Source organism: Beta vulgaris, chromosome 7 (assembly GCF_026745355.1).
Source record: "Beta vulgaris subsp. vulgaris cultivar EL10 chromosome 7, EL10.2, whole genome shotgun sequence".
Lineage (NCBI taxonomy): Eukaryota > Viridiplantae > Streptophyta > Magnoliopsida > Caryophyllales > Amaranthaceae > Beta > Beta vulgaris.
The window spans coordinates 47,648,279-47,663,137 of NC_079208.1; the positions used below are offsets into that span (position 1 = coordinate 47,648,279).

At 34.1% G+C, this 14,859-nt stretch overlaps 1 protein-coding gene across 1 annotated transcript; it reads left to right on the forward strand.

Annotated features, from left to right (window-relative positions):
• The first annotated feature begins 249 nt into the window (after positions 1–249).
• On the forward strand, positions 250–6,154 carry LOC104908541 (CBBY-like protein). The gene is made up of 8 exons (XM_010697656.4): positions 250–689; positions 2,753–2,823; positions 2,951–3,109; positions 3,733–3,799; positions 3,969–4,064; positions 4,325–4,371; positions 5,336–5,416; positions 5,826–6,154. Exons 1-8 carry the CDS (start codon positions 363–365, stop codon positions 5,947–5,949), a joined length of 972 nt encoding a protein of 323 aa, XP_010695958.1. The 5' UTR covers positions 250–362; the 3' UTR covers positions 5,950–6,154.
• Positions 6,155–14,859: the final 8,705 nt, after the last annotated feature.

Here is a 14,859-nt window from a genome sequence, read left to right on the forward strand (position 1 = left end):
ACTGATTGGAGCTGAACTGAACTGAAAATAAATTGGAGAGAATAGACCCTTATTCTCTTATCCAAAACTTTACATCATTAATCAGAAAAATGCTGACTAAATGACTTCAAATAAAAAAGACCTCATAGCAAGGAGCATATAAAAATGAGAGGCCAAGCTCGAACCCCTGAAATCTCCAAGGACTAAGGTGGACCATTGTCCCAAAGATAGCAGATAAGCCATGGAGTATTATGAAAAAAAATCATTTAGAGTTAGACAATATTATATCATTCCTATTTTCTCCTGTAAAATGCTGACCATAGGTTAGTTAGAGAGAGAAATCAAATCCCACTCTCTCACTCTGTCTTCTCTATTCTTCTCTAATGTCTTCCTCTGTCATGTATTCCCCATCAACAGCCCCTTCATCTTCCACACCCATTTCTTCCCACTCAAAACTGTCCAAACTTTGCAGCTTTAAGCAGAATAATGCAAAAATCCTCTCACATTCTTCTCTGTTTGGTAAATCCTTGACAATAACAACTAATGATTTACACGCAAATCAAATAAGTAGAAAAAAAAGTACAAGTGTTGTGAGATGCTCTGTTTCATCCCCTGCCATTCCAGCAGCTCTTCTCTTTGATTGTGATGGTGTGCTTGTTGATACTGAGAGAGATGGTCACCGGGTTTCTTTCAATGATACCTTTACTGAAGTATGTTCTTCATATCTCTTTACTCTTTTCGTTTAGAGGCATACATATCCATTGCTATGTCTGAGTGTTAGAGGATCAAACAGTTAAGGAAAAATAAGTCTGGAATAACATAACACTCACGGCCCGTTTGGTAGTTGTTAATAAATTGCGGTAATGGAATGAATTTTAAGTGTAATTTTATTAGGGAAGCACCCTTAAAATTTCCATGGAGAAACATTTTTTCTCCATGAGCAAACTATCTCACCCCTAAACTTGTGTTTTTGTCCCTAAGGGGAAGCAATTTTCGTTACTACTCATTACCACCCTACAAGGTGGTATTTTTTTTTTTTTTTTTTTGAGCAGTACAAAGTGGTATTGGATGGGAATGAAAATTCAAGAAGAAAAGTGGACACTTTAGGATAAATTAGCATTACCATGGGAATGAACAATGATATTTTTCACAAATTTACATACAAATTCATTCCAATTACTACCATTTATGACCAACTACCAAACGGACCGTCAAGGATAATTTATTCTCATTTGGAGGGCTCTTAACAAGTAGGCTTTTTTTTTTAAAAACCACTCTATAAAACACTAAATTGGTAAGAAATGCGGTATGTAATTTCTTCTTACGAAAACAAATCTTAAACAATTTTTTTTTACGAGCACAAAAAGTTATTTCAAATTCCAATCGTTAACCCAAGGGTGCAACATTCACTGTGTCATGTACAAGTTACGTGACTTTTTAAAGCCAGCAAAATCTATGACATAGTCAATGCCTTAATATCAAGTCAATGATCGGAATTTGGCATAAGGTTTGTTCTCGTAAAAACATTTTATTTAAGGTTTATTTTTGCAAAAAAAAAATTATATAAAGTGATTTCTCACAAATTTTATGAATTTATAAATTAATTTTTGACAAAAAAAATTCAAACAAATAAGCAAAGTCAAAGAGTTCCAAATGAGCAAAGAACTTAGAAAATAGCGTGGGTTTATGATGCTCACAAGTCTTCAATACACATGCTCTGCACTCTATAGTGGTTTTTAGGTTTATTGATGATATAATTTTGATAAATTTGTTTGTAATTATTGTATATCACCACTCTTTTGAGTGTGAAAGCATTCGTTATACACCTACTTTTTTTCATCATTTACTTATTTACTCATTTGTAGATCTCCTTATTGTGCGAACTTTGCTTATTTGAAGATTTTAAACGAGTAACAAGTAATAAGTGTACCACCAAATGTATGATAAAAGTTGTAATATTAATTATGTTGATTCAGTTTGATTACTTATTTTATTGTGTACTTTTTTTTATTCTATATTTAAATTTGTGATATGGTTGTCTATTTTATCTCTTTGATACTTCTTTCATTTTCAAATATATGATACTTTTTCTGTTTTCAAATACTTGCAAAGTTTGAATTTGAGCACACAATCTAAGAAAAAGATTATATCCCGTAAAAAAATGTATAGATCATAAATGAACAAGTTAGTTCTTATAACTCATACTTGATAACTTAAACCTTTCCTTGAACCAGTGTCTAAATTACTTAATATAAACTTTTTCCATTTACCATCTTTAATCTCTTCCTTAGATGTAACGTTGCAAGTATAAGTTGTCAAATGACCAACTCAACCAAAAGTTTAAGCTAATGGTTGAAGTTCCAGAAATAGATCTATACTCTATCACGTTCCCCCACGCAAGATCCCTCTGGCCTTGATGTGTGGATGCAGCACATGCCTCCCTTATACCCAGTGCTAAATATTCCACTGAGAAAGGATGGGTGAATGAGATTCGAACCCGTGACCTTTTTATCACGCTGGCTCTGGTACCATGTCAAATGATCAACTCAATCAAAAGCTTAAACTGATTGTTGAGCGGTTGAGCCCCAAGAATAAATCTATACTCTATCATAAGTTATTGAAGTTCTTAATTGGGGGCAGTTAATGAGATTGGATAACATCTATTGGACTTAATTATATATGATGATGAACCTAAACAGGTTAATTTATTAGCATATGCTTCAACTCCTTCATGAATTCATTTCAGACTTTTGAAATTTGAATGAATCCACAGAGGGGACTGGGTGTCTCTTGGGATGTAAATTTGTATGGCGAATTGCTCAAGATTGGAGGTGGTAAGGAAAGGTATATATATCTTCTTAATCCATGATAGTTTACTCATTACAAATTATATGTAAGAAGACAAATTGTTGAATGGCTGTTTCTTAAGCAATTTTGTCTGATCTATGGTGAAATCATTTGCGTTATGTAGGATGACTGCATACTTTAATCAGACGGGCTGGCCAGAAAAGGCTCCTTCAGGTGATGCAGAGAGAAAGGATTTTGTTGCTTCTCTCCACAAGCAAAAGACAGAGCTGTTTATGGCACTTATTGAGAAGAAACTGCTGCCTCTTCGGCCAGGTGTTGCAAAGTATGTTACTTGAATTTATATTATGATCGAACATTTTCCAGTTTTTGGTCCAATGATGTTTCATGGCTTATTATATATTGTGCAAAAAACTCAAGATTAGTCATAGTTGTATAGTTATACTAATCATGTTTATCTTGAAAACTAACCACAAAAAACGGTAAACTATTTTTTCGGGTTTTTATATCTTTGTTTTAGTTTTCAAAAACTTGAAACAATGAAAACAAAAAACGATATTTCTGGGCCTCTATGTTTTTCCTTAGCATGGTCAAGACAGACTTACAACTATGCTTGAGCAACATTTTTTTTACAATAATGGAGTTTTTTGCTCAGTCATAATACTTATCATGACCCATTTGAACATGCTTTCTCATGTTTCTTTAACATGGACTTGACTACTTGAGAAATTTCGAACATCCCAGAAATACAGGATTCACCAATTCAACGTTTTAACATATCAAGTTCACATCCAAATTATAAAGAACACATGTGCCTTAGTGGGTGCCTTGATTGTTCATATTATCATGCATATGTCACATTATAATTAGGCTCAAGCTCACATTATTAGAGATTACGTCTGTCGATTTGCTTGTAAGTATCCGAATTTTCTGTTCTCAACTGTGCAGGCTGATTGATCAGGCTTTCTCAAAAGGAGTCAAAGTTGCTGTGTGCAGCACATCTAATGAGAAGGCGGTATGCAACTTAAACGTGTATGCTTTATTGTTTTCGTGCAATAACTGTCAGGCTCAATAATGACTGACGTATTATGGTTGCTCAAATCAACAGCATTAAGTTCTATGTTTTAAGTTTCATGAAAGACTATAAAATCAGTTGTGAGATAGATTGGATGTATTGGTTTCAGGTTTCTGCGATAGTTTCATGCTTGTTGGGACCTGAGCGAGCAAAGAAGATCCAGATTTTTGCGGGAGATGTGGTCCCTAAGAAGAAACCCGACCCTGTAAACTTCCGTTCCCCGTTATGCTTATAGTTTAATCTATTTACTGAGAGTCTCGGGCAATTAGCTCCTTTCCTTTTGCTCAGTATAATAACAACAAAAAATTATGGTTTATGATATATTGTCACAACCCACAATTTCAATACTCTTAGCTTCATTGATGTCACAAGATTGTCCTAACTCCTAAGTATCTCTACTTTCTTCTTTTTCTTGTTGAATGAAGTTCTTAATCTTTTGTACTTCGCATGTTTCTTTTAATGCAGGCCATTTACGTACTAGCATCCACAACCCTCGGTGTTGATCCTGCAAGGTACATAAATGATAATTTTTGTGATACTAAGCTATGATAGTACTACCTCGCTATATATACTATCTTGCCTATTCACGATCTCCTATGCACAACTTTGGTTGTTAATGTTTTTAAACAAGTATCACTATAAATTATGAGAACTTTGGTGGTTGAAAAGCCGCTTTAATAATGTCAAAAATGGGAATCGTAACACTAGGTTTTTCCACCAAAAGTGTCACTATGAAAAGGAATGCAACTATGCAAGTAGGATCCTTTATTTAAAAGATGATGTTGGGGGAGGACATCAACAACCCGTCGCAAAATCGAGAACTCGTTAATAATTTCTCCCAGACTCTCTATACCACATTAGTGATGATAGTGTGAGTAATAGTCATTCCCCAATTGAATTTGAAATAAAAAAAATCCCTATTCTCAACGAACCCTTATAAAGCTCCAAGGCCAGATGGCTTCCATGTCATCTTCTTTCACATAACAACATAAGAGGATACAAGTTTAACTGAAGTTGTTCAAACAGGTATAAGTCAACTAAACGGTATTCCTGTAGCAATTGGGGTTATGGATTTTCAGTTTATGGGAGGTAGTATGGGATCTGTAGTAGGGGAAAAAATCACCCGGGTGATTGAGTATGCTGCCAATAAATTACTACCCCTTATTATAGTATACCCTTCCAGAGGGGCCCGCATACAAGAAGGAAGCTTGAGTTTAATGCGAATGGATGTATTAGCTTATGAATGTAGCAACAATGATAGTTTTATGAATGTAACTTGGATGTCCCCTATCTCCCTAGTGATCGTATTTGCACTCTATATTTCTAATTCTAAAGAACTATTTAATTAGCTACTTAATATAACTATTAATTTCCACCAATAAAGAAAAATCAAAAACTAGAGGGAGTATGATTTAGAGAAGATCATCAATCATAAACTACAGTTTGAGCTAAATTCTATTGTTTCAATGTTCACAGTTGTGTTGTGATCGAGGACAGTGCCATTGGTCTTGCAGCAGCCAAAGCAGCAGGAATGAAGTGTATAGTGACCAAAAGCGGGTAAGTAATTGCAGTCTTAACAAATCATTCTGATTTTTGTATAGGATATCATTGCTGCTAATCTCAGAGTATTACTGAATTTTTAAGAATGTTTTGTGGATGAAAATACATTTCCCCCTATTTTTCTTTGTTTGGTTTGTTAAGGATGGAAAATAGTTTTCCAAATGGTGGACAATGGTTCTTGTGAGGATGGAAAACATATTCTTACATTCCCCTTTCTCTCCACACAGCTATCCTCTCCCTTCCACATTCGTTGTTTTACTCTCTCTTAACTCTCCATACAAGAAACCAAACAAAGGAAGACTAATCTACGATTGTGTTTTCCCTTAGAAATGTTTTTCATGGAAAATCATTGGCGAACCAAGCAAAGCCTTAGTATTGAAATAAGATTTTTCTCTATGTTTTGAAGTTACACAGCTGAAGAAAACTTTGAGAACGCAGACGCGGTTTTTGATTGCATTGGAGACGCTCCAGAGGAGAGATTCGACTTAGATTTCTGTGGGAGCCTTGTCGCAAAGCTGTATGCCAGTTAACCTGTCTATGTAATATAGATGAGAGAGCTTATAATTTGTGAAATGGTTTTTACTGAATGTACAAGGTCTGAGCATGCACTTGGATATTCTTCTACTAAGTAATGTATAGGTGTAAATGATATTGATTCTTGCTAATGAGTTAATTCACTCCATTGTTCCATGAAATAAGCTATTAATGAAACCCTCACTTCATTGTTTTTTTTTATAACAAACTCTGATATGAAAGTGGGCTTCAATTTGCTGACTGTTTAATGTTTTTGTACTTAGGCCTTGTTCTTCTAGATTTAATATCAGTTCAATTCAGTGCAGCTAGTTTGATCTCACGGTTTTTGTTCAATTGAGTTCAGTTCAGTAGTTCAAATCTACTTCAGTTCAATTCATCTCAGTTCAATTAGCCCAAAAGAATTGGGTCTTACTCTTGAGGAGGTTCTACTTTATATAAATTGCTAAACCCATTATGTTTGTTGTTAGAACTCGTTGTAGGATATTGTAGTGACTAGTGAGTAACCACTTACCCTGATAGACTCTTCCAAGCACTTATTAGATATGTTTTCTCTAAAGTTATTTACTGGCACACAATGAACACCATGTTTTATGGTAACACTATCGAGATATGAAGAAAAAGCCAATAATTCTTGGTTGTTAAGAAGGATTATTCAACAGACAACAAGAGTGTGAACTAGTTGGGTTAACTTGATACTTATCATCCATCATTTCAACCTATTATGAATTACTTCCTCTATTTCTAACTAATGTAAATTGTTTATGTTTCAGGCTTGTCAATTCATAATTTTAATGATTAATATTTACAAATATGAACAAATAAAAGTCTGTTATAATGATATTAATATTTTTAAAATATGCGTAGAGATCAATGTAACAAGATTTCATATGGCTACATTTTTTTTATATATGTATGAATCACAATAGACGTTAAATCGAAGTGTGTTAATAGTATCAAAGTAAAAGTTTGTAGATCAAAAATACCTGTCAAAATGCCATGTGATCGAAGTCTTGATAAAAAGGAAAAATAAAGGGCCTATTCAATAAAACTAGTTAGTTGTTAGCAATTGTTTAAAGTATAACAATTGAAAAAATAAAAGGACGTATAAAGTATTAAGTTATTGTTGAGAACTGAATGTAGATAAGTGAATAATCAACCTTTAGTATATGCGTAACTTTGTACGCAACCTTGGTGTATAAATCACCACACTTGTATTAGTAAGAAGTGGGCAATTAATCTACTCACATTTTGCATCTACTTCTCTTACTCTTCTTCCCTTAATCTCTAACACGTTATCAGCACGAACAACTCTAAGGTATAAATTTTTTTTTTCTCTACTTCACAAAAAATTACTACAAACTACTTTAGTTTTTTTTTGTGAGAACTACGCTCTATATTTGCCGAGAACTTGGATCTTCTATATCAAAAACTCTTAAAAAAAATTAGAAACCTTTTATATCTAACTCTACTAGACTTCCAGTGAAATTATTTTATACAAAGTAAAAATATACTCACCATATCCACTGCATACCTTCATCTCTTTTTTTTTCCATTTTGGTACTCGCTCTAATAATATGATGTAATCGAATCATGAATTTTTCTAGTTTATTGGACATACACTAGATATCATAATACTTAAGAAGAAAAATAGAGAGAGAAAGAATATATGACTTTTGAATATGAGAAATAAGAGGGAAAGTAAGAATGATCTACTCCTTATAAGCTGTAAAAGAATCCAAGGTCATGTTTTTTTCCTTTCATAATACATATGGCTTTCATGCATGAAGACACTCCACTACATAAAGGAAAATTAGTTTTACTGTAGCCTATAGTCTAATGACATACACCATCATTGATCTTATCACTCATCATTTCTTTCCTTTGCATATCACGTACAAGCTAAGAAAAAAAATTGAAAGTCCTGCCTATTTTTGGCATTTTCTCCTTATTCTTATCATCTAGGATTTATTTCCTTTTATAGTATTGTTGCTGTTTTATTGTTCCTTTTGTCTTTCATTTAACCTTATAAGAGAGAACTAAAACTGATGATATATAGAATATAATGGTCATCTTATGAGATATTTATATTGTTGTCACAAGTTCTTTTGGGTATTGCTTCGTCCTATCAAATAAGTTTAATAGTTCTTTCTTGTTTCTGTTAATATTGTTATCACTAGTAATAGTTACTTCTGGTCACGTGCCCTAGTTTCTCCCATATTATTGAATAATTATCTGTGTATTACCAACACGTATACATTTACATATTGTAAAATACAGTTTGGCAATTACCTCTATAAATACCGGATTACCCGTCTCTTACCACCACACACCCCTTATCTTATCTTTACTTTTTATCCAAAATCTATCCATCTCCCACTTTTCTTCTTCCACCTAATTTTGATCCCCATTTTTTCCCGGCCACCATAAATCCCAACAACAACAACCAACCTTCATCTTCTTCTTTTGAAGAAGATTTTATGATGATACGGTTTTATTTATCCCTCATTATGGCTCTAATAACCTTATTAATGGGGATAATTGTTTTCTTTTTTACACAAAAATAAAATCCAAATACAAATTCCCCAGGTGAAATAGTCCAAAAATGCACAAAAATTTTCATTAGTTGTGCATTTTACTAAGTTTTTTTGTTTTAGTATGTATTATATAGTCTTTCTTCCTTTCTTGTTACCATTTATTTTTCTTTTTTTTTGTTTTGTTTTAAAAAGATTAGTAGTTGTTATATACTAAACTAATATGGATTATGTGTTTGTAATATTTCTTTGCATAATATTTATGGTGATAAAAATCAGGGAGAGATAATATATATGATTTATTATCATTTACTAATTTCAAATATTTACATGTTTGTAATAAAAGATGGAAGATCTAATGAAAAGACAATTTAACATACTAGATCTATCTGGGCATAAATTTTTAGAATGAAAGGTGGACGCCCAAATGAATTTGAAGGCCCGGGGATTGGAATATACAATTCAAAGTATCACGGCCGAACAAAATGATGCAACTACATCAACCACATTGGTTGAAATAGCAACTGAACAAGAAAAGGCAAAAGCCTTAGTCCTTCTCAGGCATCACTTACATAACAGTTTGAAAACTAAATATCTACTTGTGGAGGATCCCAAAGAATTATGGGACGGCTTAAATGAAAGATATGGGCATCACAAAAGTGTGCTATTCCTTAAGGCACATTTTGACTGGACCAATCTGAGGTTCCAGGACTTTAAAACAGTCAGTGATTACAATTCAACATTGTTTAGAATTGTATTATTGTTGAAATATTGTGATCATCCCATAACTGAAGAGGAGATGATGGATAAAACACTCTCCACTTTCCACGCTACGAATATAATATTGGCACAACAATACAGGTTGAGCTTTCAAAAAATACTATGAGCTAATCTCAGTGATGCTTGTAGCTGAACATAATAATGATCTTTTATTGAAAAATCATAATCTCTGACCTACAGGGTCTTCAGCCTCGCATGAAATACATGCAATAGAAAACTCTGATCCACCAGAAGCAAATGATGTACATAGGAGTGGATGCGGTAATTACAACGGCCGTGGGAGAGGACGTGGTAATTATCGTGGTCGAGGGCGTGGACGTGGCAGAGACCAATTTTTCCCGAGAAACAATAATTTCAAAAATTTCGGAAGGGGACAACAAGAAAATTACAAGCAAACCCCAAAAAGAAAAGATGCATGTTACAGATCTGGTATGACTGGGCATTAGGGCCGCACTTGCCGCACAACCAAACATTTAGTAGAACTCTACCAAGCTTCCAAAAGAAAAGGAAAGGATGCGAAAGCCAACTTTGTCAATGAGGCAAATTCCTTCATGCCCAGCCTTGACATATTTGACTTTTTCATGGATGAAGCCGACTCGGGAAAAGACTTTACCCTGGGAGAAAACAACAATGTTTAGCTAATGCATGTATCAATTTGTTTTATTTCTTGTTCACTTGTACTTTTATCTCAGTCATGTACTTCATTACTATCAATAAAATAAACATTTGTTTTCTCTTAAACTAACTATATGTTTATTTTACTCTAAATATATGGATCGAGTTGGAAATGAATATCAATGCCTTTTGGATAGTGGAACATGCAATACATACCATATTGAAAAATAAAGAGTATTAATTTTTAAGAATTGGTAATGTTCCAAGCCGATGTTAACACTATATCCGGAACATCCAAATTAATAGAAGGCTTTGGAAAGGCTTGCATAATCCTCCCAAATGGGACAAAATTAACCATCAATAATGATGCACTATACTCAAGTAAATCTCAGAGAAATCTCATAAGTTTTTGAGATGTGCGTAAAAACGGTTATCATATAGAAACAATGATGGATAGCCAGAAGGAATATCTTTGTATCACAGAAAATAAATGTGGCAAGAAATTTATATGTGAAAAATTGCCAACATATTTATCAGGATTATATCTTATTGACACACGTCCAGTTGAAATAAATATGATCTCTAAGCGAAAATTAGAGAACAAAACATTGATTACTTTATGACATGACCGCTTAGGTCATCCTGGCACAGGAATGATGGAGAAGATAATCGAGAATTCAATTGGACATTCGATAAGAAACATAAGAGTTCCTAAATCAGATGAATTATCATGTGTTGCATGTTTTCCTGGTAAATTGATAACAAGGCCTTATAGAAATAAAATTGCAACTGAATCCCCAACATTTTTGGAGAGAATACAAGGCGATATTTGTGGGCCAATTCACCCTCCATGTGGACCATTCCGATACTTCATGGTATTAATTGATGCTTCAACACGATGGTCACATGTGAGTCTTTTGTCAAGTAAAAATATTGCTTTTGCAAAACTTCTTGCTCAAATTATTCGATTAAGAACTCAATTCTCATATCACACAATAAAGAAATTGAGGCTTGATAATGCAAGGGAATTTACATCCCAAATGTTTTAACGATTATTGCATGTCAATTGAAATTATGGTAGAACACTCTGTTCCACATGTTCACACACAAAACGGTCTAGCGGAAGCATCATCTAAGAGGTTGCAATTAATTACAAGACCATTATTAATGAAGTCAAAGTTGCCTTCATCTGTTTAGGGTCATGATATATTACATGCAGCATCACTAATTCGGTTGAGACCCACTGCCTATCATAAATTCTCCCCATTACAGTTAGTCTCTGGAAGAGAACCAATGTCTCCCACTTGAAAATCTTTGGATGCGCTGTATATGTCCCCATTGCTCCATCACAATGCACAAAAATGGGTCCACAAAGAAGGCTGGAAATATATGTTGGTTTTGAATCACCATCCATTATAAAGTATCTTGAACCAATGACAGGTGATCTATTCACAACTAGATTTGCTGACTGTCATTTTAATGAGGCGATACTCCCACCCTTAGGGGGAGCAAAGATGGACCCAAAGAATAAAAAAAATTGAGATCACATGGAATGCAACACAATTATCATTTTTAGATCCACGAACTAATTCTTGTGAACAAGAAGTGAAGAAAATCATCCATTTAATTACAAAGTGTTGCAAACCAATTGCCTAATGCATTTACGGATATTACAAAGGTGACAAAATCACACGTACCAGTTGAAAATGCCCCTGCACGAAATGAAATTCCAACTGTGAATAAGGCATTGGATAATGAACCGATGGCACGTAAGCGAGGAAGATCGCCTGGCTCTAAAGATTCAAAGCCAAGAAAAATGAAAAAAACGAGAGGAAGTAGTAGATGAAATAAAGAATGCTCTTCAAACTGAAAATAATAAAATCCAAGCTGAAAATAAAGATAAAGAAGCCTCAAAAGATGAAGAACATGAAATCATAGACAACAATGAAACATCAATTAATTACATTTCCACAAAGAAACAGTGGAATCGGAAAAATATTATTATGAATGACATATTTGCTTACTCCATAGCGGTTGATATAATATATGATGAAGATGATATGGAACCAAAGACCGTAAATGAATGTCGACGTAGACAAGATTGGCAAAAATGGAAAGAAGCAATTCAAGAAGAACTAAAATCACTTGAAAAACGTGATGTATTTGGACAAATAACCCGCACTCCTAAAAGTGTGAAGCCAGTCGGATATAAATGGGTATTTGTAAGAAAACGAAATGAGAAAAATGAGATTGTCATATACAAGGCAAGACTTGTCGCCTAAGGATTTTCTCAAATGCCAGGATTCGATTATGATGAGACATACTCTCCAGTAGTTGATGCGACAACTCTAAGATTTCTGGTGAGTTTTACAGTCTCAAACAGATTGCAAATGCGACTAATGGATATCGTGACGGCATTTTTATATGGATCGTTGGATGCAGATATTTATATGAAAGTTCCTAATGGGTTAAAATTACCAGAAAATCATATACCGAGAGAAATGTTCTCCATAAAATGAAAAAGGTCACTATATGGGTTAAAACAGTCTGGTAGAATGTGGTATAATCGTCTTAGTGAATATCTTCTAAAGGAAGGATTCAAAAATAATCCAACATGTCCTTGTGTATTCATCAAATGATCTCAATCAGGTTTTCCTATAATCGTAGTTTATGTTGATGACTTGAACATCATTGGAACCCCTAGAGAACTTGAAATAATTGCCAAGAACTTAATGAAAGAATTTGAGATGAAAGATTTAGGGAAGAGAAAATTTTGTCTTGGGCTGCAAATTGAGCATTTGAAGAATGGAATTTTCGTTCATCAGTCAAACTAGGGTAATGTTATATGTAGCCCTAAGGGCTACATATACATAGCAATTTATGAATTCATGACAAAATTTCACATCATTTGAGGTAATAAATGCTTGATTCAAATTTTTATTTCTATTTTAAACTTCTTATACATAGCCCTAAGTGCTATGTATATCATTTTTCGTCAAACTATAAAGAACAAATCCTTAAACGTTTTTACATGGATAAAGCCCATCCACTAAGCTCTCCAATGATAGTTCGATCTCTAAACATTAAAGATGACCATTTTCGATTGCGAGAAGAGAACGAGGAAATTCTTGGTCCTGAAGTGTCATACTTAAGTGCGATTGGTGCTTTAATGTACTTAGCTAACAACACACGACCGAATATTGCTTTTCCAGTAAACTTGTTAGCTAGATACAGTCATTCACCAACAAATAGGCATTGGAACGGAGTTAAACACATATTTCGTTATCTCCGAGGAACACACGATCTCGGGTTGTATTATCAATCAAAGCCAAACACATCACTTATTAGATATGCAGATGCTGGGTACTTATCAGATCCACATAAGGCGAAATCAAAGACTGGTTACCTGTTCACTTATGGAGGTACTGCCATATCATGGATATCAACAAAACAAACCTTGACAGCTACATCCTCGAATCATGCAGAATTAATAGCTCTTTATGAAGCAGGGCGAGAATCTGTGTGGCTCAGGTTAATAGTTACTCACATTCAAGAAGAATGCGGGATGAGAACAATTGCGGATAATCCAATTGTGATATACGAAGACAACACTGCGTGCATCGCACAAGTAATTGAAGGGTTTATGAAAGGTAAGACCAAACATTTATCACCAAAAATTTTCGACACCCATGACCTCCATAAGGACGGAAAAATTGATGTTCAACAAATTCAATCATCTCAAAATCTTGCAGACTTATTCACCAAATCACTCCCAGCAAAGAGATTTCAAGAATTGGTGTACAAAATAGGAAACACCTTCGTGACATGTGTTAAATTCAGGGGGAGTATTATACACACTGCCCTCTTTTTTCCTTCGTTCAGGTTTTTATCCCACTGGGTTTTTCCTGACAAGGTTTTTAATGAGGCAGTTAGTTGTAATGTCTATGGATGATTATCCAAGGGGGAGTGTTGAGAACAGAATGTAGATAAGTGAATAATCAACCTTTACTATGCAATTGTACCGTACACTGTAGTATATGCGTAACTTTGTATGCAACCTTGGTGTATAAATCACCACACTTGTATCAGTAAGAAGTGGTAAATTAATCTACTCACATTTTGCATCTACTTCTCTTACTCTTCCTCCCTCAATCTCTAAAAGTTATGAAATTAAGTACAACAATTCGGGAAGAAAAAATACTAATTCATTCCTGGAAACTAATTCAAAAAAAAATTCAAAATTTGCAGGGTCCCATTTTCGATTTTTAAATCAGAAACGACATGATATCTATTTGCATTTGACTCCCTCAATGTACGGGATGATCCCAGTAGGGAGAACTTTGAATTACAATTACTCTTCCCAAAAGCATATGACTAGAGTTCGAACTCTCAATTCATCACAGTTTGTATATTGTTGTACAACTACAGATTACCATACTCCAATGTATACGAGACTCTCCCTGTTGAAGGGCATAATAAGTGTGAACAAGATCCAAGTTTGGCCCACGGGAGATCGAGCTACAAGTACGGATTATCAAAATGGTATTGTGTCTCTCTGTTTGTACCTCTATAGGCGTGATTTTATATCGTCTACGTGATGTGAGTGCGTATTTTTGACTATCTCATTGTAAAGGTTTTATTGAAAATGTTTTGAAGTCCCCAACAAGTCTTTAAAGGAAGACTCATAAATCTAGTTGGATATTAGTCAATCATAGGGACAACTTTCGGACTTATCCAATGTAGATTTCTCCGTCATGACTCTATTAATGGTCAACGAACCATAGATTAAGTTCGGGGGTGGTACGAATAAGATCAAGAATCAAATTCGCCCAGTGATGACATCTACTTAATATCGATTCATGTTTATATTTATGTAAAGAAATAACCATATAATATTTTAATGCACTCCGAATAATAATCTATGTTGGTTCATTAAACAAACAAATGACTAATTTTTGGTGATATGTTATTATGCAATTA

Excerpts from the sequence above, each read along its gene's own strand:
- LOC104908541 (XM_010697656.4), top strand. The coding sequence starts at position 363 with ATGTCTTCCTCTGTCATGTATTCCCCATCAACAGCCCCTTCATCTTCC. Across the intron at positions 2,824-2,950 it reads ATTGGAGGTGGTAAGGAAAG|GATGACTGCATACTTTAATC; the intron begins GTATATATATCT and ends TGCGTTATGTAG. Across the intron at positions 5,417-5,825 it reads TGTATAGTGACCAAAAGCGG|TTACACAGCTGAAGAAAACT; the intron begins GTAAGTAATTGC and ends TATGTTTTGAAG.